The 26208-nt window shown below is 48.6% G+C and overlaps 2 protein-coding genes across 2 annotated transcripts in view; one reads left to right on the top strand and one right to left on the bottom strand.

The window, feature by feature from the left end:
* Mad1l1 (mitotic arrest deficient 1 like 1) overlaps positions 1 to 26208 on the top strand; it is a 317149-nt gene that overhangs the window by 42714 nt on the left and 248227 nt on the right. The window contains exon 10 of the mRNA XM_038345544.1: positions 22115 to 22201. Within this exon, the coding sequence (XP_038201472.1) occupies positions 22115 to 22201 (87 nt within the window). The remainder of the gene's footprint in view (positions 1 to 22114; positions 22202 to 26208) is intronic.
* Positions 4957 to 5250, bottom strand: LOC119824947 (60S ribosomal protein L37-like). Its single transcript, XM_038345545.1, has one exon. It carries the CDS (start codon positions 5248 to 5250, stop codon positions 4957 to 4959), a length of 294 nt encoding a protein of 97 aa, XP_038201473.1.

The raw sequence follows: 26208 nt of genomic DNA, 5'->3' as shown, positions 1-26208 counted from the left end.
TCCGACCCCCCTCCCCCACCTCATTCAGCTCTGAGGCTGGGGTTAGAGTTGAGACTATCAGTTTCTTCACCCTGGGCAGAGCTGTGGCCACACTCTCCCGAGTGCATGCGAGCCCCACATCCATCTCTACAGTAAGACCTGTTTTGTTTCCATCAGCAACATGAACCCTTGTTTACGGCCTTTTCCATTTACTGACAACCCTTGCCAAATTAATTTTATTTAATTATCTCCCAGGGCTAAGCTTGAATACATTTTGTGTTAAATTCACAGTTTTTTCCTTTTCTAACTGAAATGGACTTAATATCCTTGTTAAAATCTGATTAAAACTAAAATTGAGTTTTTTGAAGTCTGATTATCCCATGAAATGGAATTTTAAAACCTAATTACGGGTGGATTTGCATACACTTTTCAGCACCATTGAAAAGAAAGTTGAAGGAAATTTATTAATGACAGCCTTTCTCGCGTTTCCCTGGGGCATGACGTTGCTGTAGGAGCACGGGGGAGGCCGTGGAGGAAGGTTGCATTTCTCCCCACCCTTCTTTGGAAAAGATTTCAAAAAAATTTCATTCCTCAGAGACCCAGTTTCCCAGAAGGTGAGTTTTATTTTGTTTCTATTCTCTCCCTGCCATCATTGTCTGGACTGTGTCCTGTTTCCCTGTGCAGAGCGCTGATCTTTCTAGAAAGGCAGGGGTACCAGATGCAGCCCCTCCTGGGCTTCTGTCCCACCCCACATATGAGCTTGTCAGCAACAGGCTGCGGTCAGCCTGACTTGAGTTTGTGTTTGTGCCACACATGCCTCCTTTCTGTCCACAGTGCAGGGGCATGGGTCTCCACCAACGTCCATTTCTGTGCTGTGTTTGGAGCCATGCTGCCTGCTCCCACTTCCTCATGGTGGGTGAAGGTCACAGCCCCAGGACCATCAGGCAAGTGCTCTGCCACTGAGCTCCACGAGCTCCAACCCAGGCATGGCTAATGTTTCTTTATGGTAAAAATTATCTTCTTGTCACCATTAGATTGGGCCAAGCTTGGCTGAACAGAATCACTTACATCTTGGTGCCCATGAAGCTGCGGAGGGGAGAGAGAACGAATATGAATGAATGAATGAATGAATGAATGAGAGAAAATTAGTTGGTTTCCTGCTTCTGCTTTGCTCATGTCCACAGCCAATGAGATAGTGTCCCCTTTAGTTGATCCTTTCTGAAAATGCCCTTGGAGGCATGATTGGTCAGCTTTGGCACTCTCAACCAAGTTGGCAATCAGAACTAGCTGTCAAGGGCGCAGTAGGTATAGGTGTTGTCGCACGATCCTCTCCACCTGTGCTTGGTCCCTGGAACACATGTAAAGCTCAGGATAGAACTGACTTCACACGGGTGTCCTTGGACCTCCACACTTGTGCTGTGGCTTGTGTATTCCTCTCCCCAAAATGAACAGAGATACACACACACACACACACACACAAATAATAATAATAATAATAATAATAATAATATAATAACAATAATAATAATAACAACTGTCCAACCATTTTAGGGAGTTTGCATTTTTGCATAGATTTTTTTAGAATCAGTTTTGCGTGTGTGTGTGTGTGTTTGTGTTTGTGTTTGTGTGTGTGTGCATGTGCTTGGGGATACATGAATAAGTGTATGTGTCTAGGATAGTCACATTGTCTCTGTTGCCCTCACATCAAAACTTTGCTCACTTATTAAGCACTAACTCCCTGGCCTCTGGTAACCCTGATTCTACTGTCTTCAGGGTTTTGGGATCTATGATTCCGTATATCTGATAGGAGCAGGATCCTATGGTTTTTGCCATTTTGTGATTGGCTTATTTCATTGAATATCATGTCCTTAAGGTTGACTTGTGTTGTAGCAGGTGACAGGATTTCCTTTCTTTTAAGATTTTATGTGTGTGTGTGTGTGTGTGTGTGTGTGCGCGCGCGTGCTATGGTTATGTGCGTGTTTGAGTGCATGTACCTTCAGAGGTTAGAAGAGGGCACCAGATCCACCGAGTCTGGCGTTCCTGCAGTTGTGAGCCACCTGATGTAGTGATAGGAACTGACCTGGTGCTCTTGAAAGACCAGCAAGCACTCTGCCTTTTGGAGCCATCTCTCCACCCCCATGTTGGAGATAAGTTTTATGTTATCCAGGCTGGCTTCAAACTTGCTGCATAGAATGTCCTAGAACTTCTGATCCTCCTGCCTCTACCCTCTCAAGGGATTACCCAGAGTATCACCCGTGCTTGGTTCAGTATAGTGCTAGAGAACAGAACCCAGGGCTTGGTGTTTACTAGGGAAGTGTCTGCTGACTCAGCCATATTCCAGAACAGCGTTCTGTCAGGACAAACTCAAGACAGTAGATCCTCTTTTAAAAACAATTTTCTTTTCTCTCTTCTTTTTCTTTTTTTGGGGTGGGTTTATACTAGACATTGGACTTACTTCTTTATGCATGCAAGGCAAGTGTGCTACCACTGACCTATAACCTCAGTAAGGTCACTGACTCACTGTGTGGACTGTTGTAGTACGAAAGATTTCCACACTAGCCCAGATCAGAGTTTAATAAAAATTTATTTATTAGGGGTAAACTCACAGAAAGAGTAGTGATCTGCAGTTCTCTGTGTGTTCCGGGAACTGGAACTGAATTCAGCAGCCAAGGGGCCCGTGCACACGTTACGTCTGCATTTATAGTACATGAAACCATGCCCAAAGTGGGCAGGTATCTTAAAGGCTATTGGCTGAAGGAGTTCCCACAGCAGTGGACATGAGGTTTTCCCTGTGTCCAGGTGTGATGCGGTGTTGCTTTAATGTGCCCGCTCTCATGTGAACTCTGTAGAGAGCATATGTACCCAGACACTTGAAGATTCCCTCATCCGGCTCTGGGATTCATGCCCAGGCCATCCGTAGGCTTCTTCTGTTGTATATTATCTGAGGAACCGCTGAGTGGGATCTGGGTGCCCAGCAATTGCTCCTACATGGGTCCAATACCCTCCCCACCCAGTGTAGGGCAGGAAGTTTATGATTGGTATCAAGTAAACTCAGTGCTTAGGTGACAGTAGAGTCTCCTGACCTGTGCTCACCTGATCACAGTGGGGCACTCATCTTTGACTGCTAGTGTCCTGGGGATAACGAAACCCGCGTTAGTTGGGTGGTGATGGCGTTTGCCTTTAATCCCAGTACGTGGAGGCAGAGGCAGGCAGATCTTGTACCTTTAAGGGTAGCCTGGTCTACAGAGCAAGTTATAGGAAAGCCGGGGATACACAGAAACCCTGTCTCAAAAAAAAAAAAAAAAAAAAAACTGGAAAAAAAAAAAAAGAAACCTGCTTTAGAATTCTAGAAGTGGCCCACTTCAGAATCTCTGTACCCTTGCTTTGACATGTTGTTCTGTATAATCTTCAGAGGGACACACATGAGACTCTCTTTGGATTCCTCGTGTGTGTGTGTGTGTGTGTGTGTGTGTTTATGCACGACTTAGCCATTCATTCATGCATTTGAGATAGGGTCTTTAGTAGCTGAGAGCGTGGGATGGTCCCTCAGACTGCAGCTCCCTTTTGAGTCCGAATGAGATGCTGATGACATGCAGTGTGATGGGCGGCCCCTTGGTACATGACTGAGGGGTGTTGAAGACACGTCACCTGTTCTCCTCTCCTCAGGCAGGCAGGTCACAGCATGCTCCCTTTCCCAGCGTTCCTCTCTGTTCCTGCCAGGCTGCTCCTGCCCCCGGGAGACAGCGCTGTTCTCAGTTCTGTTTCCACTGATCAGTTTCCTCTGTTCCAGAATTGTAAATCAGGAAGCCGCGCTGTTTCTGTCTTTGATGGCGTCTTCTTTGTCCTGGGGCTGAGACAGAGTTGGTTCAGTCTCTCATAACTCTAGGATTGGGCCTGCAACATCTCTGTCTATGCTGGTGACCCCCTAGCTTCACAATCCTTCTGGTTTTGGCTTTGCTCAACATACTTGCAAAGAAAGCATATTTTGGGGCCATATTAGGGGTTATTCTTCTTGTTGGATGGTGGCCTATTGTAGGGACATGGGGGTGACATATTTTTGCTGTTGGGAATGGGGACATGAATGCCTCCACCTTGGGTATAGCTTGATTGCCTTCACCTAAGCTGGTACCTAAGAGTGAAATCCCTGGGCTGGTTAGTCAGTGTTGGTTTAGCCCCGTGAGAATGGCCAGGTGGGTTTCCAGCGAGGTCATTGGTTTGGTGTTCCTCTTAGAGCCTGGAGATTCCGTTTGCTCTGAGTCAGTTCATCAAGACTGTTTATTTAATTTTTTAAGCAATTATGTACTTATTCCAGTAGGTGTGAAATGCTATCTGCCTGGGATTTTAATCCACATCTGCTCAGTGACTGATTCCCTAGTGTCTGTCAAGCTCCTCCTCATGTTCTAAGTGGAGGGGGCTCTTTTGCAAGTGTCTGTTCTGTGTGTTTTACAACCTTTTATTGATTTGTTTTCTTGTATTTTGTGTCAGATGGTCGGTCACACTCATATTAGTGTGGGTGTGCACATGCCAGAGCACTCATGTAGAGGTCAGAGGTCAGCCTCAAGTATCCTTGCCTTTCACCTTGTTTGAGTCAGAGTCATCAAGCACCATTGGGAATTCCAGGTTGGGTGGCCCGTGAATCTGTGCATTCTGAGTCCACCTCCCCTCCTGTCTCCCCAGAGGTGTGCTTGCATTAGACACTTAAGCACTACCCCTTCCACATTGTGCACCCCCTTCTCCAAAAAGCCATCTCCTGGTTCAGGAGGAATTTTTGTTTTTGTTTTTTGAGACAGGATTTTTCTGTGTAGCTCTGGCTGTCCTGGAACTCACCCTGTAGACCAGGCTGGTCTTGAACTCAAAGAGATCTTCCTGCCTCTGCCACCCGAGTTCTAGGGTAAAAGGTGTGCACTACCACCGCCTGACTAGGAATTTTTTTTTTTTTGGAAACCAGAACATTTATTTTATGACAGATTGAAATCCTCAAGATGAACTGGATTCTGCAACAGCTGCCCTCTTGGGTTTAGGGGTTGTCCCTTCATGGAATCCATGTCTGAACCTTCGGTAGACAATTTTTAGGTGCCTCCTCTGCCCAGTCCTGGTAATGTTTCGTCTCTTAGCCCTGGCACTCCAGTTATACTTTTTCTTGGACTTGGCAGGGTAGCCGCATTTGCCACAGGTAGACTTCTGAAGGTCGTAGGCCTTAGAGCCACAGCGGCGGCACCATGTGTGCGTCTTGTTGCGACACTTCCCGAAGGATGACGTTCCTTTCGTCATCTTGCTTCTGTCCTAGGAATTTTTTTAAAAGCTTATTTATTTTTATGTGTGTTGTTGTTTTGCCTGCACATATGTCTGTGTGAGGGTGCCAGACCCCTGGAAGTGGACTTATAGACAGTTGTGAGCTACCATATGGGTGCTGGGAATGGAACCTGGGTCCTCTTAACCAGGCAATGCTCGTAACCTCTGATTTATCTCTAGCCCAGAGGAGGAATTCTAATCCAGGGTGTGCTGGTAGCCAGCCACCATCCTGCCATAAAATGGAGAATATCAAAGAGATTTCTGTTTAGATCATAGAACATGAAAACATTGCCCACAGATGGCCTCAGTAAGACTTCCCTCTTTATTTAACTCAGTTCTGTGTAACTAATTCTTAATGGGTTACATCCTGGTCCATGGTTTCGTGGAACCATGTGGCTCTTCACTAAAGAGCAGTCTGGAAGTCTGTGACCATCGAAAGTTCTTGCCCAGGGTCTCTGGTTAAGGAGTGTGGTGTCCTTCCCATGAGTCCAAGCTTGGTCTTTCTTGGGAGAGATGGCGACTCTGTCCGTGGTCACCCTGAGCTTCCCATTCAGCTCCTGAGAGTGCAGTGTGACTGTCTGGAGATGACAGACTTGCTACCATGGTAACTTACTACGGAATGTGTTCGAATGGGAGGCATCTGATGCAGCCTTGCAGTAGTGACATGAGTGATGAGGAAATGGCTCGTTTCTGTGGCATCAAAGCAGAGATACAAGAAAGCAATTAGAAAATTAGACACAGCATCGTCATGGATAGCGATTAAGTGAGCGGAGGTCAGCATCTAATTCATCAGAATGGATGAATGTCATTTCTCTACAGACACTCTTGGTGTACAACAGCTGGGTGAGGCAGAACATTCCGGGAAAATACCAAGAGTTCTCAAACGAAGAGATTCAGTGAGCCTGGCCAGCGACCTGCCATTTTTATTTTCAAAGAACATTGTGGGCAGGTCTGAGGTGCATCCACCCTGTTCTCTGTATAAGAAACAGACAGCCTTTTCTTGCATATTGAATTTGTATTTAGTTGTTCTGCTCATTTTTCTTTTAGAGTGCTAGTGTCTTCTTCTAGATTCCTTGGAAATGTGTGCAGGTGCACGTCTGTATTTAATGTGTATGTGTGCTTTGCCTGCATGTTTGTATATACAGCATGTGTATGTCCTAAGTTCAGGGAGGACAGAAGAGGGCATTGGATCCCCTGGACTTGAAGTTACAGATGGCTCTGAGCTACTGTGTGAGTGCTGGGAATCAAACTTGGGCCTCCAGAAAAGCAGCCAGTACTCTTTCTTAACCCTGCAGTGATGGGGGAGCTGACCAATCCCTTGTCTGAGGGGCGTGACCCTTCTGGGGCTCCACATACCTTTAAAAGATCCGAGTGCTTTTGTTTGCCCTCTTTGTTTCCCTGTGCTCCTCGCTGGAACCTTGGCTTTTGTAAGTTCCCTTTTCTTTCCTTTATTAAAGCCAAATATTATACATTAAAGCTAGTCTGGTTAATCATAATTGCCGATCGACCATGCCCCTACTATGCAGTCATCTTATCCAGCTCCCATGCCTAGCTTTTTAATGTGGGTTCTGGGGTAATTCAGCTTAGGTCCCTGTGCCCAGAAGACAAGCACTTTACAGACTGATCATTCCCCGCCCCCTGCTGTTATGTTTTGCAAGCTTTCCGGGTGATTTTGAGGCTAGCTCAGTCCTAGGAGAACCAGGGCTTTGGAGGCAGGATCTGACATAACCTTGGTGGGCAGAGTTCCCAAGCTGCTACCATTCCAGTGTGGGCTGTCAATTGAACTACCATTAAACTAGGCGGCTTATCAGTAAAATGTAACCCACTTTACCAGACTTTTTTTAAGAGGTAGTTTGGGGATACGGAAACTGATAAAGGTGGCAAATGAAAACTTACCAGGTAAAGATGGCAAACAGAGATATATAAATGTGTGTGTGTATGTGTATCTACTGTATATGTCCTTTTGTTTTCCTGATGCTCAGCTTCCACACTGATGAGTTTGTCTCAGAAGGGAAAGCTCATGTAATGAGGGACAAAGTGAAGCTGGTTTAGAACGAGAGTTGGTTTTGGAGTTCGCTGACTCGAGAGAACCAAATGCTAATTTGGGAGAGGTGAAAGCCAAGAGCCAGCTCGATTTGTGCTGCATGACTTTTCATCACATTCAGGAGTTCGGTCATATACCTCCAGGTGAGCTATGAACAAGGCAAATGAGAGTGATTTGTAATCGGCGCTGTGAGCTTGTAAGGGCAGCAGAGCCCTGGAGCCTCCTATGTAACAGGGAGGTTGCTGTACGCTCAGCCTGGCAGAGAGATGGCACCAGCAGAGGGCAAAGCCTCCAGTCCCTGTGGCTTGTGCCATGGTACGTGACGAGGTGAGCTTGTGTATGGCATATGAAGAAGGAGGTCATCACAGTGCTCTAACCTAGGGCCTCTCAGCTCCTCCACTGGGAGGCCAGTGGCAGTCCACAGCCTCACTCCATATCAAGTGTGTTGATTAGTGTCAACTGTCAGCTTGACATGACCTGTAATCACCTGGGAGGAGAGGAATCACCTAGAGCAGGCTAGACCATGGGCCTGTCTGTGGGGGACTGTCTTCATTATTAATTGATGTAGTGAGGCCCAACCCTCTGTGGGTGGCATCATTTTCTAGGTAGGGGATCCTGAACAGTTTAGAGAGGAGAAGGCTAGCTGAGAGCAAGCAAGCAAGGGAGCGAGCAAGCAAGCAAGGGAGCGAGCAAGCGAGCAGACCGGCAGGGATCCAGGTGTTTAATCTCTCTGCTTTTGACTTAAAGTGTGAGGCTTTAAGTTCCTGCCTTGACTTCCCTTCAGTAACGGATGCTAACCTGGAATTGTGAGGAAGATTAAACCCTTCCTTCCTAAAGCACTTGTGTCAAGTGTTTCATCACAGCAGCAGAAATGAAACAGGAACACCGAGGAAGCTGCCACGCTGAAGACACTGAGCAGACAGAGAAAAAGGAACTTGGTGGAGATTGGAACTGCACTAGGGGGACTTCAGAAGCAACACCTTCTCCTGGGTGTTCCTGGAGAAAAGATACTGAGACAGGAAGAGAATTACTTGAAAGACACTGAGCAGATATGGGAAAATCTGGGGAGGGTTGGATAGGTTGAGGAAATCTGGAGAGAACAAAGGACCAAATGAGAGAGAATCAAACCAGAGGATAGGTCTGTGAGGACCATGATGAAAGCGTACAGTGAAGATATGGGCGGAAGGACATCATTATGGAGCAATAGCAAGAATCTTGCCCCACTGACGGACATTTGTGGCTAAAGGGGTCCACAGTCCTCACCCAGTGGGTGAGAATCCACAGTAAGGGCTTTCCTCATGGCACTGTCCTGTAACTTGTGACTTAGCTGGAGCAGTTGAGTGTCCTGGAGGCTGGAGTTGCTTGTGAGCGTGCTCTGGGGAGATGTAAATAAGCATCTGTATAGTCCCACCCTTCCAGCTAGGGCACCGTGGACAGACCAAAGTATGCGCCTACCAAAGCCCATTGTAGTGAACCTACGAGCTTATTGGGCTTACTAACAGAGCATGAGGAAGGGGTCATGTATGGAGTGTGGGGTACCCCAAGGGATCCACATCACTGGAAAGTCTTACTCTAGCATGAATAACTTCCCATAGCTGCGGAGATAGAGTTTCCCCCTTTCAGTTATCCTCATACACCCTGGAGACTCTATCGCCTCCTGAGGCCCCGCAACCACACAGCTGGGAGGGGTGCAGGAGGAAGTGGCTGGGATCATTTGTAGGTCATCACAGCTATTCTGATGAAGACAGCGATGGTTACGTCCAGAGAAGAGTGTTCCACAACAGGACTTCTGGAGCTCACAGAAAAAAAAAATCTTAGCCTTCTTCTGTTTGTGTTTTTGAGATCAGGTCTTGTTAAGCTGTTCAGTCTGGCCCCAGACTCACCCTCTTCCTAAAGGACTCGGTCCCCTGAGTGTCTTGGAATGCAGGAGCAGGTGCCATGGTACACAGTGCTAAGTTCTCTCTCTCTTTGTCTCATTGTGTGTGTGGTATGTGCTTGTGAGCATATGTGTATGCTTGTGTGTATGTGTTTATGTGTTTACATGCATGCCCGTGTGTGCATACATGCATATGTATGTATGTGCTTGCATGCATAAGTACATGTGTGTGTGCATGCTTTTGCATGTGTGTATGTGTGTGTGTGTGTGTGTGTGTGTGTGTGCATGTGTGTATGGTGTGTCCAGAGGAGGATGCTGAGGACCCATTCTGTTATTCTTTTCTTTGTTCTCTAGTGATAGAGTCTGTTCTAGTTTGCTTTCTGTTGTGATAAATATCATGACCCAAATCAGCTTTGGGGAGAAAAGGATTTTATTTGGCTTCCAGGTTATAGAATATCATTGAGTGAAGTGAGGGCAGGCATGTGGAAGCAGGAGCTGAAGCAGAGACCGCGGAGGAACGCTGCTTATTGGTTTGCTTTCATGACTTCAGCTTGCTTTCTGCTTCCTTACATGTCTCAGGACCACCCACACGGGGGTGACACCACCCACAGTGGACTGGGGTCTCCTACATCCGTCTTCAGTCAAGACGGTGTCCCAAGACATGCCCTCGGGCCAATCCAATTCATCAAGTGATGTCTGTCTTCCCTGGTGTCTAGTTGGTGCTGGGTTCACAGAACTAACCAGCACTGGGTCTCTCACTGAACCTGGAGCTAGGCTGGGGGCACCCAGCAAGATCCTATTATCCTCCTGTTTTTGCCCATGCTGGGTTAAAAGCATGTATGGCTACACTTGGCCTTTTACATGGGTGCTGAGGGTTCAAACTCAGGATCTTATGCTTGCGAAGCAAGGTCTAGCTGGCTTCTCACAGAGGCTGTGGCAGGAACCCAGCCAAGCTTGAGCTGAGTCCTGCTGACTCCACTAGGTGGCCCAATGCAGTCTGTCCCAGGCTGGCACCCATACAAGTGGCTGTCCTTCCTGTGAAGGTGGTGACATTTTCTGAGCTCTGTTTTCTTTTTACAAACAGTTCTGCTTTGCAATTTAGGCTTGCATGGTACTTGTTATGTAGCTTAGGTTAGCCTCAAATTGGCCATCATCCTGCTTTGGCTTCTTGAGAGCTGGGGTTATAGGCATGTACCACAATGTTTGGCTTATAAAACAGAAAACCTTTTTTTAGTGTTTGGGACCAAGCCTGATACTGGTACGTGCTTGGTAAGCACTCTGCCAACAGAGTCACATCTTGGGCCCTTCATCTCCTCTTTGAGAAGCATTTAATAGAGGTAGTGGTTGAAGCTTTCCACAAAGAGGTATGAGAGTTCTAGCGCCAAGGCTGTAGCTTCCTACTGAGAATCCCTGGCCCCTTATAGCTTGTCTCAAGCCACGCTGCCGTCAGCACCACAATGCTGTGACTCCATCTATACAGTCAGCACTTTTTATTCATTGGCCCAAGTGTTCTGTCTCCATGCTTGCGGCTTCAGCCTGCTCTGCACTCCATCCTTCAGAGGGTCTTGGGCAAATCAGTGCCATAATTCTGCTCAAAGCCAAGTTCTGCTGGTCCTGGCTCATCTTCTCCCTACTCACTTTTTGTGTTACCAGAGATGGAGCCCAGGGCCTATCAAATGCTAGCTAAGCTGTAGTGAGGAGGCGAGCAAGCCTGCTTTTAGTGCCACCTGGCTAGCTTATGCCCCGAAATAACAACACACAAACTATATTCATTTAAACACTGCCTGGCCCATTAGTTCCAGCCTCTTATTGTCTAATTCTCACATCTTGATTAACCCATTTCTAATAATCTGTGTAGCACCACGAAGTAGTGTCTTACCAGGAAAGATTCAGCATGTCTGACCTGGTGGCTGGCTTCATGGCAACTGTCCAGAGAGGAGAGGCATGATGATTGACTAACTTCCCTTCTTTCCAGCATTCTGTTCTGTCTACTCCACCCACCTAAGGGCTGGCCTATCAAATGGGCCAAGGCAGTTTCTTTATTAGCCAATGAAATCAACTCAAACAGAAGACCCTCCCACATCACTAAGCATTCTCTTACTGACCTACAGCCCTAGTACCATCCCGTTTCTTTGCTGCTGACCACAGGAGCTCCCCACCATCCATTTCTGTGCTCCCTATTGTAAAACACTCAGGGGTCTCCTTTTTAAAACACATCTTAAGGCTGGGGAGATAGGTCAGTGCTTTAGAGCACCTACTTCTATCATAAAAGACACGGGTTCAGTTCCCAGCCTCCACATGGTGCTCACAACTGCCTGTAACTCCAGTTCTGGAGGATCTGATGCCCTCTTCTGGCCTTCATGCCATACTGCATGCAGATGATGCACATTTATCCACATGGGCTTGTACACACACACACAAACACACACACACACACACACACACAAATCTTAGGGGTTAAGAGCACTTGTTACTCTTGCAGAGGACCCGAGTTCTATTCCCCACACTTCCATAGGGCCTCTCAGAGCAGCCTAGCTCCAAGGAATCTGATGAACTCTTTTGGCCTCTGTGGGCACCCTCACACCTGTGCGTGCACATAAACACAAACACGCACATACACATACTCAAATACATCTTGGGACTGATTTGGTGGCTCATCAGGTAAAGGTGCTTGCTGCCAAGCCTAACAACCTGAGTATGATCCCAAGAATCCTCCTAGAGGAAGGAAAGAACCGGCTTCTGCAGGTTGTTCTCCAACTTTCTCATAGATGCTGTGACACATGTGTGCCCTCCCAGCCCCCAAGTGTGGTAAAAAATAATTTACAGTTCCCAACATCTTAGAACATGTCAGCACATGCCAGCAGTCATCCTCCAGCCTAAGCCATCAGTCATTGGTTCTCTGCATCCTGAAAGAGTCTCTGAGGTCACCAGTATGTCACCTGGCACAGTGCCAGGCTTCCTGTCCTCGTTGGTCTAGACTTCCTTTGAGTGGTAGGGATACTGTCCTGCTTTCTTGTCTGCCTGCATCCCTGCTTCAGAGCTCCATACAAGTTTCTATTTTCTCATCACTCTCATGGCCAGAGGGATGAGATTCTGAGTTGGTTTTTGTTTCTGGAGAGACTATCATAAATTAGGCTGGGGCCTGATAGTCCCTTCTTCTCTCTTACGGGTAGAAGGGCCAAGGAACAAGCCTAGGGCCACACACAGCAAGCTGGAGAGCAGCTTGGGCCCACAGCCCAGGTCTGTATGGATGTGGTGGTACCTTCTCCAAAGTTCTGAGACCTTCTCTGTTTGCTGCTCAGTGAGTTCAAAGCGAGCGCCTCACTAATGATGGCCCCTCTTGGAGCCTGTGCATCCTCCAAGTCCTTTGTTCACTGTGCGTTTGATTGTTTCCCTGGCAGCCAGGTGCACTTGATCTCTGATTCACTCTTCTCTGAGCGAAGCCCTGGTAGGTAGGTGAGTGGGTCGGGAGTTCTAAATTTATTATAGGAGGTCCCCCCTTCTGTTTCATATTAAAGTCCTGTCAAGAGTCGCGCAGGTTGCCCACCCCTCGTCTCTGAAGTCTGATCAGTTTCCAGCTAAGTCCACTTCTGACCACACATCTGTTGCCCACAGTGAGACACCTGCCTGGGACACATCTTGTCTCACCTACTCTCTTGTCTTCAGACACCACCGTCCAACGTGGGTAGGTTTCCCGTGCTGAGCTCTCTGGGGTCCTCTTTGGGGAGGGTGGCTCGCCTGCCTGCTCCTGGTCTGATCAGGGACCCGTCAGTTCACCCACTCTGTCTCCAGTCCTGGCATGTGTACGTTCTAAGGAGTGCACCCTTCAGGCAGGTGAGGGCTGTGCTTCCTGGCTCTCCCTTTTCTCCCTTCCTCCCTGCTCCCACTTGAGCTCCTTGCTGAAGTTTGTTTGGGGCCACATTTCTGGATGTTTATAGCACCAGACGCCCAGCTCTTCCAGAGCGAAGGATGCGGGAGAGGAATTGAGGCATTTGTTTGAGAGCTTCTGAGAGCTTTTTTTAGCGCGAACAGTTCAAAGAGCTCCTCTTGTTAATCAGAGGAATATTCCAGCATCCCTGGGGTGGTCACACTGGCTTAATTGGAACCCAAGCTGCTTTGAAGTCCTTTTAATCCTTTCCGGGCTAGGAGAAAGAATTGGGAGGCAGCAACTGTAAATTTGAAATTTCTTCATTTTATTTACATGTGTCTGGGGACCCGTGGAACTCGTTTCTCTGAGGCATTTGTGTTTCAGGCTGTGGACAGCTGAGTGAGATTTGGACATTAGGTTCTGGGGTGGGAGAGTTGCAGGGCAGTGGGTCACTTCAAAGTGGCAGCAGTGGGCCCTGGTGCCCATGCGGTCTAGCAGCCTCTGAGGCATGCTGTCTTGTTCCTGGCCTCCAGCCGCTATGCCCACCAGTCATTTATTTTGCTACATGGGGATGGGACATTAGCCACTCAGCAGAGCGTTTTCCCACACCTCTTTAGCTCCTCAGGTGGATCCAGGTCGTTGTGCCAGCTAGACCCTTCAGGACAAGTACTCTTGTCTGACTTTCCCTGAGCTATCTAGGGTTAGTTGTGATTTAAAAAAAAATTTTTTTTTTGAGGTAGGGTCTTAGAAGGTTTTAGACTGGCCTTGAACTCAGCATATAGTTACAAATGATCTTGAACTTCTCTGTGCCACCAGGCCTGGTTCATGCAGGGGATAGCACCCGGGGCTTCTTACATGCTGGGCAAGCACTTGACCAACTGAGCCATGTCCTCAGCATGTGTTTGGTTTTGAATCAGGGTCTCACCTCCCAGACTGACCTCAGAACCCTGGAACTCAGGATTCTCCTAAAGCAAGCTTCTGAGTGCTGGAGTAGGTGTTTGTTTTTGAAATTTCATTTTCCCATGTATTTACATGCTTTTGGGGATGCTCTGTCTCTGTCTGTTGTATCCATGCTGGGGTCACAGAGGTGTGCCACCGTGTCTGGTTATTATGTGGTGACGGGGAGTCAAGCTCAAGTCATCAGGCCTTAGTGGCAGTCACTTTACCTAGTAGCCATTGTCCTAGCCTCAGTGCCACTCTCCTGGAGGCTTTTCCTGACCAGTTTGTCAGCGTGACCACCTCACTTTGGTCACCCTTCCCCCTGTCCTTGCTGGTCTGTAACCATGCTTGTCATGGAAACATTACACATTGGTTTTGTCCTAGTAGTTTTGTCCCAGCAGGTAGTGAGAACCTGTGATTCTGGACACCACGTGTTCTGTCAGCGTGCTGTCCACAGGTCTCACTCCTAGATATGTCGGAGACAGGGCCTGACTTTGTGTGGGTCAGGCCGGCATGGAACTCGGTTGGAATCTTCTAGCCTCAGCCTCCTGATCACTGGCTGTGCTGCTGTACCAGACTGGGAAGTTGCCGTAGACACAAGGTCTGTAAGTCCTCACAGGTGCTGCACTGAATCAGCCGCTCCCTCCTCCCTGTGCTCGGAGTCGGAGCTGACTCCGGCTTGGCGGCATTTCCTTCCTCACTGTTATCCACCCACCAGCCTGCCTCTCGGTGATTTTCGACCTGGTTCTGTCACCAGGCAGCTTTGCTCCTTTCCTTCTGCATATTCCAGAACTGACAGGCCCATGTCCTACAGGGCCAGCACCAAGGTTGGAGATGGTGTGGGGTGGAAGTACATTGCTGTTCACTGTCCTGGGAGACCTGGCAGCAGTGGGGATCACAAAGACCCAATGAAGGCCCAGTGCTCCCGATGTTGGGGCCATTAGTCAAGTAAGGAAGTGTCAACCCGGTTTCCTAGATCAGGAAGTGAGGTTTAGCTGGACCCGAACTTGATCCTGGCCTGCTCCAAGGCAGCTTCGCCATGCCCTGTCTTTTCACCTCTTTGTTTATTTTCTGAGCAGCACTTTGGGGAAAGTGCATAAGGATGTTTGGAGCCACACCTGCCTGCTCTGGAATGAGGCCAAGGGGACAGAAATGTTTAAAATTCACTGTTTAAATTGCTCTTATGTATTTGCGTGAGTACACCTGTGACCTGACACGTGGTGGCTAGAAGACAACATGGGGCTTGGCTCTCTCTTTTCACCATGTGGGTCCCAGGGGTCATCCAGATCCTTGGGCTTGTTGGCAATCACCTCTACCCTCTGAGCCATCTCAGTGGCCTGGAAGTGTGCTGTCAGTTTCTGTTCGATCCTCTTGTATTCCAACTGAGCATGTCCTAAAGTATTATCTGCCTTGCAGTCATAGTGGTGTCTATGACACCCTCTGCTAAGTACTTTGTTCTCATGATTTGGTTCAGCGAGGACAGCTGAGTCTGCAGGGGTCAGCTGGTTGGGTACGGGGCCTGGGGCCTGTGTGAGGGCCACCCTGACTTGCTTGTGCTGCCTGGCTTCCCAGTGTAAGCCGTGAATTCCACACCTGGAAATAAGGATGAGACCCATGCACATGTTTCTGTTCTCTGTATTTCTTGCAGTTTGGGGTTGGGTTTATGTGGGCAGCAGGGCACAGGACCATGGCCCCAAATGACCTGGATTGTCTAGTGCTGCCTAGGCTAGCCCAGGCTAGCTTTGGCAAACTCTGGCAGATATTGCAGTCTCAGATCACTTCCTAGTAGGCCATTTGTGATTATTTTCCTGTTTCGTTCTCTTATTTGTACATGTATATGCATATGTGTGAGTGTATGTGCATGTGTATGTGCACGCTTGTGAGGTCACAGTGTCTCTACTTTATTCATTCGCCAACAGCCATTTCCCACTTTATTTTTTGAGACAGGATGTCTCCTTGAGCCTGGTGCTCATTGGTTTTGCTAGATCATCTGGCCACTGAGTTCTGGGGATCTTCTGGTCTCTGTTTCTAGAGCTCAGGGGTTATAGGCAGGAACTGCCACCCTTAACTTTTTCTTGAGGAGTGAGGCTCAATCAATCAGGTTAATAAGATGGCCACAGTGGGAAAGCATTTGGCACCAAGCCTGGTGATCTGAGTTTGATCCTGGGACCCACATGATGGAAGGAGTGTACTGACTTTCACAAATTCACATGTTGCCCTTTGACACCCCCTCCCCCCCATAAATAACTGCAAACAAACAAATCAGGTTTTGGTGCTTTCAGATAGGCATTTTATTAACCAAGGTATCTCCATAGGTTCTACCCTTGTTTGTTTGTTTGTTTATTTATTAAAAAGAATCAGGTTTTCGTTTCTGTAGCCATCCCAACTCACCAAAAGAACAGTGCCTTTGAAGGCATGGTGCCTCCTCCATGTTACCCTGGCTCTGCTCATGGTCACCCCAGTCCAGCTCCCTTGGTGTGGATCATTCTGAGCTCTGAGACAACAGTGGACTTGCTCATTCAGTCTTACTCCCAGGAGGTACCTGTGGTGCCAGTCACCTGCTTTGTGACTGAAGAGATACTCTGAAAGCCCTCGCTAAACCAGTGTGCAGAAGATGGCTTTACTGTGCCAAGTGAAGGCTGTGGAAGGTGCACGGGGAAATTGTGCAAAAGTTGTGAAGAGGAAATTTTTAAACAATCCAGATCAAAAGCTATAAAATCAAGTCAGGTGGCAGGCCTCAACTCTGAGGCACAAAGCTTGTAGTCATGAGCGTGTCTTCAGGGTGTGGTTTGTGCGAAAGACAAGATAAAAACTCTTCTGTGCAGATTTGTGGATGATTATAGGAGTGTGTGTGTGACACACAGACACACACACACACACACACACACACACACACACACACACACACACTTCTGTATGTTTGCCCAGGTGAGGCAGCATGGAGGCCTCATATTGACATCAGGTTTCTTCCTCAATTGCTGCCCACTTTGGTGTTTTGAGAGGCTCTGTCACTGAGTGGAGCTTGCTGTTTTGTCTACACTGGCCGCCAGCTCACACCAGGGAGCCTTCTGTCTCCCTCCTCTGTGCTGAGTACAGGTCTGTGCAGCTGTGCCTACCTGGTGCATGCTAGGAATCTGAACTCGGATCCTATGCTTGTGCAGTAAGTGCCTTACCCAGTGTCCCGTTTCCTCAGCCTGCATTTTTTTTCTTTTTAAGTTAAAATGTCTTGGGTACAAACCAGGTATGGTGTGGCACACACCTTCAATCCCAGCACTTGGGAGGCTGAGACAGTTGATCCATATGAGTTCATGGCCAGCCTGGTCTCCATGTCAAGTTCCAGGACAGCCAGGGCTATATAGTGTGGCCCTGTTCCACCCTGCCCCCCAAAACAAAAACAAAAACTGAGATACATAGATTTTCAGTTTCTCTCTTAACGAACTTTAGAATCAAATCGTAAACCTTGAGTATTTAGATAAAAAGTCCCACTCTCACGACAGCTCACTCTCTCACACATACCCCCCCTCCCCGCCCACTCTCTCTTTATAGATTTCACCAATGCTTCCGTGATGGCCTCTTTTATAATGCAAGTCATTTGTGTTACATGTAGCTGGACCTCATTTAGGAATGATCTGATTGCTTGTTTATAAATGGTTATAGTTGAATTCCCATGTGTTAGTTTGTCATGGGAATAACACATTTCCTTTTTTTTTTAATAAGAGATTTTAGATAGCACCTGCTTCATAAGGTTGAGAGCTAAGCTTTGAAATAAGTAGTCATTGTCTACCTAGTAGTTATTCTGTTTCCTTGGCACAAAACATTTACGAAAGGCCTGGTGAACTGGCTCAGCATGTGAAGGCGCCTGCTACCAAGCCTGGTGGCCTGAGTTTAATCCCTAGGACCCAGATGGTGGAAGCACAGAACCGACTCCCGCACGTTGTCCTCCCTCCACACATGTGCTGTGCCACCAGACCCCTAATACATATTTCAGAATGCTGAGGAAGTTTGCAGGTGTTTGCAGCTAAGACTCCTGCTTATTTTTTCATGTCTTCCAGGAAGCCGCTTCTCCTTTATTTGTCCCCTACACCCTTAGCGTAAATGCAAGCCAACATAGCCATGCTTAAGTTTTGGCTTATTTAAAGACACAGTGCATTCACATTCTGCTTCCTTTTGTGGGAGCAGGGGAAAGGGGAGTCTTGAGACAGGTTTCTCTGTCTTGCCCTGGCTGTCCTGGAATTCACTCGTAGACCAGAGACCCACCTGCTTCTGCCAGAGTGCTGGGACTAAAGACATATGTCACCACACCTGGCTCTCTTACTTTTATGTAGTAATGCATTTTGGAGATCTTTCCTATCACTATATATGTAAATTGAGTATTCTTTTCTCTTGATTTCATTCAGATTTCTTCGTCTGGATAGACTAATTTGGCCAGTAATATTGGACCCGGTTTTGTTTTTCTCCAGTGCTTGGGATGGAACCTAGGACATGTGGGCAGGCATTCTGTCACACCTTGAGCCCAACACTGCACTTTTTTTTTGAGACAGAGTTTCTCTGTGTATCCCTCGCTGTCCTAGAACACACTTTGTAGACTAAAATGGTCTTGAACTCACAGAGATTGCTTGCTTCTTGAGTGCTGGGATTAAAGGCGTGCATGACACTTGTGGCTAGCCGATACTGAACTTTTAATCCATGTTTTACCGTCAGACTAAGGCAGAACTTGGAAGGATGTATTCTTCTAAAACAGTCTCATGGGTTTTCATCTTTTTTTTTTTTTCTGTTTGGAGTCTCTGCAGTGAAGAGCCCAGAGCAGAATCGAAGGTGACCCTGTGACCCTGACCCCCGATGAAGGAGAATGATGGCTGGTGGCCAGGGTGGAGTGCAATGTGTGTGAGCCTGTGCTTCAGGCCGGGGAGGATAATGGTGCAAACAGGACCCACAAAGAACCGGGTTTGATGGTGATGCTTAGGGTTGTAGCTGTGTAGGCTGGAGCAAGCCCGACTAAAGACAGGTGTCAGTGAGTGGGCACCTGGAGTGACAGGAGAGCTGCGTGTGCACACTTACGGGAGAAACTCCCCAGAGAAGGGTGTGTGGGACCTGAGGAGGGATGTGGTAATGGCTGTGAACTGGAACAGCTTCTGCTTCCTGTTTCTCTCCTGGCCAGCCCATCTGTGTGACCTCGTTTCCAAAAAGGAGGAAGAATGTCATGTGACAGGGGCCTGCTGGTCCTTTGCTGCTGTGGCAAACCTCTGTGCCTGAGACAGCAGCCAGCCCTGCCTGTCTTCCTCAGGGAGAGGGGCTGTCCCTCTACATGCTTGGAGCTGACAGCTTTGGAAGGTGGATGAATGATAGTGCCTGCTTCATGGTCAGGCTGTCACAGGGTGGTTCCCAGCTCTAATGACGATGCAGACTTGTGCCTCTCGAGTGTCTGCTGGAGCCTTAGTGACTGTGGCCTCAGGACTTGAGATTCCAACTCTTGCTGGGTGGCCTTAGGGTTGTGGACCTGCAGTGCATGGCACAGTGTTAGGCTGCTGTGCAGTGCTGACTGAGTATGTGATGTTTGCCTGTCCTCGGTCCTGGACCTTCTAAACCAGCTTCTTATCAGTCCTGGGCAAAGTCTGACTCTCTCTCCATAGCAGTGAGTGCCGTCACCCTTTCAGCTTTTAGCACAAGCTTTCGCTATCTAATATGTTCTGTTCTGGACTTGGCATACTTTTTTTGCAAGAACAATAAACCCATCTTGCTGGGGATGGGGGGTGGAGGGCTCTGTTCCCTCCTTTCCCTCGTTTTCAGTTGGTCCCTGGCTGAAGCCCAGTCCCTGCAGTTTTGGACTGTGGTCTCAGCCCCATGGCTTCCTATTCTCTGGAAAGAATGGCACCTTGGAAGAGAGCTCATGGCCTGGTGTTTGCTAATTGGGTCTGTGGCTGCTGCCACTTCATTCATTCTCGACACTGGTGTCCTCGGGATTGGGTGTCTTTCAGACGCTGTGAAACCAGCACTTACGGCTTCAGTGAGAGCCATGGCACCTGCTATTAGAACTCAAAATAGCTGCAGTTGGGGCTGGAACTGTCTTTGCCTCCGAAATAAACTAGTGGGCTCAGGCCCCAGCATTCTGTGCCTGCAGCTGAGTTTGTGTCACAATTCAGCTGTTCCTGAACAAAGAGGCCTCTCCCTGAGAGCCCCCCCGCCAGACCATGAAAGGCCTCACAGCTGAAGCCGTGGTTGTTCGGCAGCAGATGCCACAGCTTGGACTGCAGTTGGAACTGTCACTTCCCTGTCATCCCATGTGTCGGAGGCCCCAGAGGCCCTACGCGCCTTCCACTTTGTAGTTGTGAAGTGCGAGTGTCACGCTCGCTGCACCGGACTGGCAGCGGTATTTTTAGGCCACAGTGGCACTCGGTGGGATGCCTTGTATTTGAAAGCACTTTGCTAATCCCTAGAGTGCCTGGAAGCTTCTCTGAGTAGCTTTAACCACACAGGTCAGGAGGCTCTGCAGCACAGTCTCAGCCAGCACCTGGCAGTCCACGGGCTCTGTTCAGGGATGAGGTGAAGGCCGTGCCTATGGGTGAATCCTGTGATTCCACAGGTCTGGAGAGCCCTCCTCCATGCCTATGAGATCAGCACAGGTGGTGGGGGCCAAGCAGTGCTGAGCTGGTTTCTGTATCCCCGGGCTTCTTAAGGATTGCCCCTTCCCTTTACCCTGGTGCCGGCACTCATGGTGGACTGACAGCGCATGACGAGAGTTCTCCCTACACTGCAGCTTCTACTAACTCTCCCTTGTGGCCTTTTCTTTCTTTTTTATTTCCTTAAGTTTTCTTTTTTTTTAATTTTTGGTGGGGGTTATTTATACTTACATATACATACATGCACTGCAAGTTTGCAGTCTGTGAAATTCACACAATACCTAGAAGAGATCTTGATTGCTCCCACCCAATGCTGGCAAGCACAATTTAACTGAGCCACACTCCCACCAGGGTGCGTACAGTGGATATAAGAATATACATGTTGCTTATTCTTTCTGTGTGTACTTCAAATGAAGAGTCAGTTTGTGCCTGGCTCTTTCTTGGGCATCTTTTGCCTGGTACACTAGTTTGGCCCTTTTGCCAAGAGAACTTTATAGCTGCCTGGGTTGCCAGAGACCCACAGGTGGAGCTTTGAGGACTGGAACTGACCTCTCATGGGTCTGCAGGTGGATGGTCCAGTGCTGGTGGTGACCTTGTGTTGCAGAGAAGGGGACGGAGGGAGGTTCTTGATGTATTTTTCTGGTGCTGGAGTTGGAACCCTGGGTCATGCCTGCTAGGCAAATACTCTACCACTGGGCTGCATCTCCAGCCCCTCAGACAGGGTTGTAGTAAGGTACTGTGCACGGTTGGTGGGGTAGCTCATCTGTACCCAGGAGTGACCAGAATCTTGCTCATGAGAACTGTATTGCACATGAGTGCACACACATTTAGAGGCCAGAGGTCTACCTTGGGTATTATTTCTTGGTATCATCTACCTTGTCTTTTAAGTAGAGTCTCTGATTCGCCTGCGACTCACCAAGTAGGTTAGACCAGCCAGTGGGCCCTAAGCATACACCTGTGTCAACCTCAGCAATGAGCAGGTGCCATCACATCTATCTGACTTTTATGTTCTTAATATTTTCAATTCCATTTTGTTTAATCAATTAATTGTGTGTGCATGTGAAGTTCAGAGGACAAGTTGAGGGAATTGGTTCCATTTCTCCACGTGGAGTCCAGGCATTGAACTCGGGTCCTCAGACTTGGTGGCAAGTACCTTTTTCCCCACTGAGTCATCTTGCTATCCCAACACACTCAGCTTCCCTCCTACCCCAGCATGGCTTATGGGAACTGAACTCGGATTTTTATGCATTATGGAAATATGTTACCAACTGATGATAGCTCTAAGGTGTCTTTTGAAAGTAGTCTGCCTAGGTGGGTAGACTGTGTTTGGACCTGGATGCTGTGAGTACTGGCTACTCTGCACATGGGCTTCAGAATCTCTCATGCAGATCTCTTAATTGCCAGTGGATGATGTGACTTTTGATGTTTTGTTCTGTGCACACAGTTTGGTCTGTTTCCAGGGAGAGCAGGAACTGAGTGTGCCTTCTTTACCCCCTCAGGACTCCAGAGGACCTTTCCAGGTTCGTGGTTGAGCTGCAGCAGCGAGAGCTCACCCTGAAGGAGAAGAATAATGCCATCACCAATAGGTAGGTGGCCTGGGTGGGGCTGGCTGTACCAACACATAGGTGGCCTGGGTGACTCTGGCTGTACTTTGTTCTGGGCAGTTTGAGTCCTGTGTACCTTTCTCCTGGGTTACTGGAAGTGATTGTCTATTTTCCATTACTGTTACATAGTACCTGGGGCTGGATACTTTTCAAGAACTTTATTCTTGTAGGGTATAATGATGGTCTTATTAGGGCATAGCTCTGCTTAGGCCAACAGATGATAGGTTTGTGTATGCATGAATGTTTCATGCTAACTTGCATATTGGAGAAAGCTAGAGGGGAAGGGTTGGGGTTTTGTCTTAACAGCTCTTTGAGCACCAGCCAAGGGTTTCTGAGAGCTATCTCAGTGCCTTTGAAAGTCATTACCCTCAGTGGCCTAAAGACCTCTCATTCCATCTGCTTCCATATATGACTGCTTCAGGTGGACTCATTTAAACTGCATGCATGCAAGTCACAGCACTGGGAGATGGCTGTGCCTCACGGGCCCACGGTCTGAGCCATTGCACTAGATGCTGCCTCACAGGCCACAGAGCAGTGAGTCTTAGCTTGAGGCACTCTGCAAGTGGTCTTCCTGACCCCGAGTCCCTGCCTAGATCAGGAGCCTTGCAGCTTTCCGGCAGTGTGTGGACTCTGATTGGCCCTTGGGTTACATGCATGTGTGATGTATGCAGACCTTTGTGCTCACAGACATGAATAGTCCATCTGGCCTGTGCCCTTGATCACAACTGACAGAAATCTCACCCTGAGATTAGCAGCAGGCATGTGTGTTCCCTGGTCCAGTCGGAAGTCCAGGGGCAGCTATGAGGCCCCACCTGGCCTGTCGTTCTGCTTGTCCTTCACTACTTTCCCAAGCCCAACACCAACTGTGTGCCTTATGTTTCTGCCCTGACACTAAGGGTCTGCTCAGATGTCAGTCACAAGTGTCAGATCCCCAGGTCACCCACACTCCCATCCCACCACCCTTTCTCAGGCTGTGCATTCTCAGAAGTCAGGAGAGTGTCTCCGCTGAGACTCCTGGTTTCTTCGGACACATCCAGCCCAGGAGCAGCCGGCTGGAGGGTGCTCAGAGCAGGCAATGTCGGGGTTCACTCTCTTCAGTTACACCACCCTCCCACCACCTTGTTGCGGTCACTAACCCCAAAGTGTCCAAATCCTACTGGGAAGAGCTTCACAGCCCAGCCCCAAGTCAGTGGTTGGGGCTAGGAGCATCTGCCCTCTGTTTTCTAGTCCTTTGTGACCAGCTCCAGTCTGAGCACTGTGGGGCTGGACCAGCTTATCTCTTTAGCAGAGGAATTTGTTGAGAGCCCACATGCCTCTCACCCAGTGGAGCCCAAGAGTTTTAGGGTTCTGCCAAGAACCAGAGTCTGAAGCCAAATGTGTTTGGTCTTCTTTCACGCTAGGCTTGTCCCCTGTCCTTTTGTCCTGGGGCTGGCTGCTCAGATGGTCTTGTGACTTTGAGGTGTCATCCTAGGTTTAGTGTTACATCCAGAGACAAAAAGTAATCTTCGAGTCTTTTCTGGAAATGGAAGACTTTTTTGGGGCTTCAGTCCAGCTGATGCCCTTCAGTGACCAAAACTGGGTGTGTGCCTATTCAGATCCTATACTGATGGAAGATGGGGTTGCCATGGTGAGCCCAAGGTCATTCGATGTGTGATTGAGCTACGTAAGGCCAGTAGGACTGGCTTCTGCAGAGCCAGAGGGAGGGGCCATGTGCAGCAATCAGGGCAAGAGCCCTGAATGGACTGGCCCTTGCATGGACAAGCGCTAGGGAGAACCATGGAGCTGGCCCATTTATTGTTGATGATCCAGTCATAGCCTTGTCCTTTTGTGGAGACAGTGTTTAATCATTTATTACTAGCCAGAAGGAAGGGTTTCTCATATTGAGCGCTGATGTCACTCTGAAAATTGGCTTCTAGAGGCATCTGGTTATGTTGGACATAATCACATCCATTTACTTGAGGAAGCTCACATGATAAAGATTGCCTTTTGCTTTCAAAGCCACTGTCAGATGAAACGGGCGTGAAAAGTGATTTGGAATTAAAGCTTGAACGTTTGCCTGGTGATCCTCTTCATTTTCCTCTGACTATAAAACGGAATGAACTATTAAAGGGAAGGAAACCTGTCTGCGATTCCCTCCCACCCAGAAGTTAACTGTTGTGACCAACACAGTAAGACTTGGGTCTGCCCAAGAGCCATGGGGCAGGGGGGCCCATTGGTACATTTTCCACCATACCTGGCTTGTGTTTGCCTGTGCCAGGGGCAGACAGGGCTGGGGAGTCCTCTGAGCCAGTACACCTGTAACTGTAAGTGTGTATGCCTGGTGCTTCGCTCTCTTCTGTAGGATGTAATGGTCCCTAGAGAGCAGATCTCAGGGAGGAGAGGCATGGTCCACAGTATTGCCTCTGCCTCCCGGGGAACATTTTTCCAAGATGAGTTGTTTTTGGGTTTTTATGTACTGGTCTTCTGTGCCTGAGTTCACGTGGGACCTGTGACTCAATTGTTCTCTGTGGCTTCTGTAGCCTGAAAGTAGGCTTTTCATGGAGTCGGCTAAGCATTTGCCTGGCTTGTGAGGCTTGCAGAGCTGAGCTGCTGAGCTGAGGAGTGGAGAGGCAACAGCTATGGGGTGCTGGGCCTAGGTTTCCAGGGCTCCTCACTGTCAGACTGGGGCAGGGGCCACTCTTAGTAAGGTAGGAACCAGTCATCACTGTGGAGTCCAGTGCCATGTCTGGAACCTGAGATGGCCTAGTTAAAGGTAGTTGTTACTTTGGTGGGGTGGGTCGTTACGAACCTGGGTTCTCTGGTGCATCGTGTTTCAGGCCACTCAGGAGATGAGCTGAGACTCTGTGTTCCCAGCCTATTGTGTACTAGGTCCTGGGCCCCACCTTTCCCTTTAATGCAGGCTCTACATGGAGTCAGATCTCAGGATGGGGTGGTGGCTAGGTGGCACTGGCCTTAGCGGTTGGGCCCCTCAGCCTTTGGGTCCTGGGCTTTACAGGGCAGGCAGGTCTCCACTGTTTTGTTCATGGGACCAGGAGACTCTGCAAGGCCTAGTGTTTTCCCTTGGCCTTTTGAAGACAGTTAGGCAGATTCAGATGACATGGAGAGGAGAGAACAAGGTGCAGCCCGCATGTGCTGAAGAGGGTGTTACAGGTGGGCCCAGCTTTCCACAGGAATGGGCAGGGCCCTGTGGGTGACGTGTAGTTGCTGAGGAGCAGATCATCAGTATGAGCTCAGGTCATGTGCTGGAGGGCTATGGTTCTGGTCACTTCTCATGGTTAAGCAGGGCAGTGGCCTGCACTCCCATCATGCTGTGCATTTGTCTGCTGTTCTTTTACCTATTGACCATGTCTGAATCTTGCAAACAAAACTGCTTCTTTTGTGGCTTTTAAACCCCTGCCCTGAACTTCATAAGCCATGGCTTGATTCTGTTTTCTTTCTCCCTTCCTGCCCCTCCCCCTCTTCCTTTTTCTTTTCCTTCTTTCCCTTAATTCCTTATCCCTCTGGTCCTTCCTTCTTTTCCCTTCTTTCTCTCTCTCCCTCTTTTCCCCTTCTCTTTCTCATCTACCTTCTCACCTCCTCTGGTCATCCTCTCTTTCCTCTTTCCATCTGTCTTCCTTCTCTTGTCTTTTCCTCCTCTTCCTCAGCCCTGACTTGCTGTGAGGAAAGTGCAGACTTTGTTCAGTGTGGTCTCAGGATGCCCACGATGCTCATCGACTGTTGGAAGGCAGGACCCCCCACCGCTTCTTTCTTCTGTGAAGAGCATGGCAGCACCTCCAGTCTTGGGGACATTCACTTAGGTGTACAGCCCCTCCCACCCCGGCATGTGAGTCATCTGCCTCTGCCAACCCTAACTGTGTCTGAAAGTTGGCATCGGGTACCCCTGCTGGGAGCCAGAGAGTGAGTGTGTGTAGGTCCATCTGCTTGGGGCGCGAAGTGCTGCTAGAGTTGGGCTTTTGTGTGTTGGCTGCAGTCACCTCAGCAGGCCCGTG

This window comes from Arvicola amphibius, chromosome 10 (genome assembly GCF_903992535.2).
Source record: "Arvicola amphibius chromosome 10, mArvAmp1.2, whole genome shotgun sequence".
Lineage (NCBI taxonomy): Eukaryota > Metazoa > Chordata > Mammalia > Rodentia > Cricetidae > Arvicola > Arvicola amphibius.
The sequence above is the reverse complement of the archived record's forward strand: the minus strand, read 5'-3'. Positions and strand labels throughout refer to the sequence as shown.